The 6,000-nt window shown below is 46.4% G+C and overlaps 1 protein-coding gene across 1 annotated transcript in view; it reads left to right on the top strand.

Moving 5' to 3' along the window:
* LOC139408079 (low density lipoprotein receptor adapter protein 1-like) overlaps positions 1-5,509 on the top strand; it is a 120,439-nt gene extending 114,930 nt beyond the window's left edge. The window contains exons 9-10 of the mRNA XM_071151894.1: positions 5,279-5,307; positions 5,499-5,509. Coding sequence (XP_071007995.1) covers positions 5,279-5,307; positions 5,499-5,509 — 40 coding nt within the window. The remainder of the gene's footprint in view (positions 1-5,278; positions 5,308-5,498) is intronic.
* Positions 5,510-6,000: the final 491 nt, after the last annotated feature.

Raw genomic sequence — 6,000 nt, forward strand, 5'->3', positions numbered from 1 at the left:
CAATGTCATACACTTTTTAACCAGACAGCATCAGATAGATGGGCTACATGTACAGAGACAGAGGGGGCGCTGTTTCGCTCAGATGCTTTCTCCGTTGAGATAAATTCAACCTCTTGCGAATCGAAGGAAAATTATGACACACAAAATATACATAATTTTTTTGGTGGGGGGTTTTGGTCATTTTGGGGGGAAGCCTGGCTTCCCTTGGCATCCCTGAATACATGCCACTGGCCCTGATCCTGTTGTTGGGCTTAAAACGAACTAGCCCCGACCCTGTTGTTGGGCTTAAAACGAACTAGCCCCGACCCTGTTGTTGGGCTTAAAACGAACTAGCCCCGACCCTGTCGTTGGGCGTAAGACGAACTAGCCCTGACCCTGTTGTTGGGCTTAAAACGAACTAGCACTGACCCTGTTGTTGGGCTTAAAACTAACTAGCCCTGACCCTGTTGTTGGGCTTAAAACTAACTAGCCCCAACCATGCTTACTAACCTTAAAACTAACTAGCCCTGACCCTGCTAACTAACCTTAAAACGAACTAGCCCGACCCTGCTGACTAACCTTAAAACTAACTAGCCCCGACTAACTAGCCCCAAACTACTGAGTAGTTGGGTTCATCAGGCTGACCTCCAGTCTTCATGGAGATTACTGAGTAGTTGGGTTCATCAGGCTGACCTCCATTCTTCATGGAGATTACTGAGTAGTTTGGTTCATCAGGCTGACCTCCATTCTTCATGGAGATTACTGAGTAGTTTGGTTCATCAGGCTGACCTCCATTCTCCATGGAGATTACTGAGTAGTTTGGTTCATCAGGCTGACCTCCAGTCCTCATGGAGGAGATTACTGAGTAGTTTGGTTCATCAGGCTGACCTCCAGTCTCCATGGAGATTACTGAGTAGTTTGGTTCATCAGGCTGACCTCCAGTCCTCATGGAGGAGATTACTGAGTAGTTTGGTTCATCAGGCTGACCTCCAGTCTCCATGGAGATTACTGAGTAGTTGGGTTCATCAGGCTGACCTCCATTCTTCATGGAGATTACTGAGTAGTTTGGTTCATCAGGCTGACCTCCATTCTTCATGGAGATTAGTGAGTAGTTGGGTTCATCAGGCTGACCTCCAGTCTTCATGGAGATTACTGAGTAGTTGGGTTCATCAGGCTGACCTCCAGTCCTCATGGAGGAGATTAGTGAGTAGTTTGGTTCATCAGGCTGACCTCCAGTCTCCATGGAGATTACTGAGTAGTTGGGTTCATCAGGCTGACCTCCAGTCTTCATGGAGATTACTGAGTAGTTGGGTACATCAAGCTGACCTCCATTCTTCATGGAGATTAGTGAGTAGTTGGGATCATCAGGCTGACCTCCAGTCTCCATGGAGATTACTGAGTAGTTTGGTTCATCAGGCTGACCCCCAGTCTTCATGTGTTAGATTACTGTGTAGTTGGGTTCATCAAGCTGACCCCCAGTCTTCATGTGTTAGATTAGTGAGTAGTTGGGTTCATCAGGCTGACCCCCAGTCTTCATGTGTTAGATTAGTGAGTAGTTTGGTTCATCAGGCTGACCCCCAGTCTTCATGTGTTAGATTAGTGAGTAGTTTGGTTCATCAGGCTGACCCCCAGTCTTCATGTGTTAGATTAGTGAGTAGTTGGGTTCATCAGGCTGACCCCCAGTCTTCATGTGTTAGATTAGTGAGTAGTTGGGTTCATCAGGCTGACCCCCAGTCTTCATGTGTTAGATTAGTGAGTAGTTTGGTTCATCAGGCTGACCCCCAGTCTTCATGTGTTAGATTACTGTGTAGTTGGGTTCATCAAGCTGACCCCCAGTCTTCATGTGTTAGATTAGTGAGTAGTTGGGTTCATCAGGCTGACCCCCAGTCTTCATGTGTTAGATTAGTGAGTAGTTTGGTTCATCAGGCTGACCCCCAGTCTTCATGTGTTAGATTAGTGAGTAGTTTGGTTCATCAGGCTGACCCCCAGTCTTCATGTGTTAGATTAGTGAGTAGTTTGGTTCATCATGCTGACCCCCAGTCTTCATGTGTTAGATTAGTGAGTAGTTTGGTTCATCAGGCTGACCCCCAGTCTTCATGTGTTAGATTAGTGAGTAGTTGAGTTCATCAGGCTGACCCCCAGTCTTCATGTGTTAGATTAGTGAGTAGTTGGGTTCATCAGGCTGACCTCCAGTCTTCATGGTTCATCAGGCTGACCTCCATTCTTCATGGAGATTACTGAGTAGTTTGGTTCATCAGGCTGACCTCCATTCTTCATGGAGATTACTGAGTAGTTTGGTTCATCAGGCTGACCTCCATTCTTCATGGAGATTTCTGAGTAGTTTGGTTCATCAGGCTGACCTCCATTCTTCATGGAGATTACTGAGTAGTTTGGTTCATCAGGCTGACCTCCATTCTTCATGGAGATTACTGAGTAGTTGGGTTCATCAGGCTGACCTCCAGTCTTCATGGAGATTACTGAGTAGTTGGGTTCATCAGGCTGACCTCCAGTCCTCATGGAGGAGATTAGTGAGTAGTTTGGTTCATCAGGCTGACCTCCAGTCTCCATGGAGATTACTGAGTAGTTGGGTTCATCAGGCTGACCTCCATTCTTCATGGAGATTACTGAGTAGTTTGGTTCATCAGGCTGACCTCCATTCTTCATGGAGATTACTGAGTAGTTGGGTTCATCAGGCTGACCTCCAGTCTTCATGGAGATTACTGAGTAGTTGGGTTCATCAAGCTGACCTCCATTCTTCATGGAGATTAGTGAGTAGTTTGGTTCATCAGGCTGACCTCCATTCTTCATGGAGATTACTGAGTAGTTGGGTTCATCAGGCTGACCTCCAGTCTTCATGGAGATTACTGAGTAGTTGGGTTCATCAAGCTGACCTCCATTCTTCATGGAGATTAGTGAGTAGTTGGGTTCATCAGGCTGACCTCCAGTCTCCATGGAGATTACTGAGTAGTTTGGTTCATCAGGCTGACCCCCAGTCTTCATGTGTTAGATTACTGTGTAGTTGGGTTCATCAAGCTGACCCCCAGTCTTCATGTGTTAGATTAGTGAGTAGTTGGGTTCATCAGGCTGACCCCCAGTCTTCATGTGTTAGATTAGTGAGTAGTTTGGTTCATCAGGCTGACCCCCAGTCTTCATGTGTTAGATTAGTGAGTAGTTTGGTTCATCAGGCTGACCCCCAGTCTTCATGTGTTAGATTAGTGAGTAGTTGGGTTCATCAGGCTGACCCCCAGTCTTCATGTGTTAGATTAGTGAGTAGTTGGGTTCATCAGGCTGACCCCCAGTCTTCATGTGTTAGATTAGTGAGTAGTTTGGTTCATCAGGCTGACCCCCAGTCTTCATGTGTTAGATTAGTGAGTAGTTTGGTTCATCATGCTGACCCCCAGTCTTCATGTGTTAGATTAGTGAGTAGTTTGGTTCATCAGGCTGACCCCCAGTCTTCATGTGTTAGATTAGTGAGTAGTTGAGTTCATCAGGCTGACCCCCAGTCTTCATGTGTTAGATTAGTGAGTAGTTGGGTTCATCAGGCTGACCTCCAGTCTTCATGGTTCATCAGGCTGACCTCCATTCTTCATGGAGATTACTGAGTAGTTTGGTTCATCAGGCTGACCTCCATTCTTCATGGAGATTACTGAGTAGTTTGGTTCATCAGGCTGACCTCCATTCTTCATGGAGATTACTGAGTAGTTTGGTTCATCAGGCTGACCTCCATTCTTCATGGAGATTACTGAGTAGTTTGGTTCATCAGGCTGACCTCCAGTCTTCATGGAGGAGATTACTGAGTAGTTTGGTTCATCAGGCTGACCTCCAGTCTTCATGGAGGAGATTACTGAGTAGTTTGGTTCATCAGGCTGACCTCCAGTCTCCATGGAGATTACTGAGTAGTTGGGTTCATCAGGCTGACCTCCATTCTTCATGGAGATTAGTGAGTAGTTTGGTTCATCAGGCTGACCTCCATTCTTCATGGAGATTACTGAGTAGTTGGGTTCATCAGGCTGACCTCCAGTCTTCATGGAGATTACTGAGTAGTTGGGTTCATCAAGCTGACCTCCATTCTTCATGGAGATTAGTGAGTAGTTGGGTTCATCAGGCTGACCTCCAGTCTCCATGGAGATTACTGAGTAGTTTGGTTCATCAGGCTGACCTCCATTCTTCATGGAGATTACTGAGTAGTTGGGTTCATCAAGCTGACCTCCATTCTTCATGGAGATTAGTGAGTAGTTGGGTTCATCAGGCTGACCTCCAGTCTCCATGGAGATTACTGAGTAGTTTGGTTCATCAGGCTGACCCCCAGTCTTCATGTGTTAGATTACTGTGTAGTTGGGTTCATCAAGCTGACCCCCAGTCTTCATGTGTTAGATTAGTGAGTAGTTTGGTTCATCAGGCTGACCCCCAGTCTTCATGTGTTAGATTAGTGAGTAGTTTGGTTCATCAGGCTGACCCCCAGTCTTCATGTGTTAGATTAGTGAGTAGTTGGGTTCATCAGGCTGACCCCCAGTCTTCATGTGTTAGATTAGTGAGTAGTTGGGTTCATCAGGCTGACCCCCAGTCTTCATGTGTTAGATTAGTGAGTAGTTTGGTTCATCAGGCTGACCCCCAGTCTTCATGTGTTAGATTAGTGAGTAGTTTGGTTCATCATGCTGACCCCCAGTCTTCATGTGTTAGATTAGTGAGTAGTTTGGTTCATCAGGCTGACCCCCAGTCTTCATGTGTTAGATTAGTGAGTAGTTGAGTTCATCAGGCTGACCCCCAGTCTTCATGTGTTAGATTAGTGAGTAGTTGGGTTCATCAGGCTGACCTCCAGTCTTCTCCTGAAGTTATTGAGGGAGTATGGAACCAAAGGTGCAGATGGAGTCAGGTAATTAGAGGTGGCTAGTCTTGCAAATGTATTCTGTATGATGAGTAATTTGTGTAGGTAGGAGGCAACTAACTAGCCCTCCCTGTACATGCTAACTAGCCTTAAAACGAACTAGCCCTGTACATGCTAACTAGCCTTAAAACAAACTAGCCCTGTACATGCTAACTAGCCTTAAAACGAGCTAGCCCTGTACATGCTAACTAGCCTTAAAACGAACTAGCCCTGTACATGCTAACTAGCCTTAAAACGAACTAGCCCTGTACATGCTAACTAGCCTTAAAACGAACTAGCCCTGTACATGCTAACTAGCCTTAAAACTAACTAGCCCTGAATACATGCGTGGCTGCGTGACTGCGTGTGTGCGTGTGTGCGTGTGTGATGGTTTCATCTATAAGGTGTGTTTTGTCTCTTCAACCCGACATGCAGCAACATGGAGGTAGAAGAGATGGACACTGGTAAGTGAGGTGAGCTCATTAGAATGTTTATTATACAATAAACACATACATGAACATGTTTTGATTTCATCAGTCAGTACTGTCTGTCTGTCTGTCTGTCTGTCTGTCTGTCTGTCTGTCAGTTTCTGTGTGTGTGTCTATATCAGTTGGACTCAAACTATTATGATTCCCTATCTTTTCTGTGTGTACAGACAGGCAGTGAACCTCTACAGACTACCTGTGTCTCCTTTCATCTCCACTCCTCTCCCTTCTTCCTCCCCTGTCCTCTCCTCTCCACTCCTTTCTCCTCTCCTCTCCTTTCTCCTCTCCTCTCCTCTCCTCTCCTCTCCTCTCCTCTCCTCTCTCTCTCTCCCCTCTTCTCCTCTCCTCTCCTCTCCTGCTCCTCTCCTCTCCTGCTCCTCTACTCTTCCTATCCCCTTCCTTGTCACCTCTCCTCTCCTCTCCTCTCCTCTCCTCACCTCTCCTCTCCTCTCCTCTCCTCTCCTCTCCTCTCCTCTCCTCTCCTCTCCTCTCCTCTCCTCTTCTCTCCTGCTCCTCTCCTGCTCCTCTACTCTTCCTATCCCCTTCCTTGTCACTTCTCCTCTCCTCCCCTTTTGTCATTGTCATTCCATCGCTCAAATGCACTCCTTTATTTTCACATTTATTCTCTCCTTCTTTCGACATCTTTGTTCCCTGCCACCTTTTTTTTCCAAT

This window comes from Oncorhynchus clarkii, chromosome 4 (genome assembly GCF_045791955.1).
Source record: "Oncorhynchus clarkii lewisi isolate Uvic-CL-2024 chromosome 4, UVic_Ocla_1.0, whole genome shotgun sequence".
NCBI lineage: Eukaryota > Metazoa > Chordata > Actinopteri > Salmoniformes > Salmonidae > Oncorhynchus > Oncorhynchus clarkii.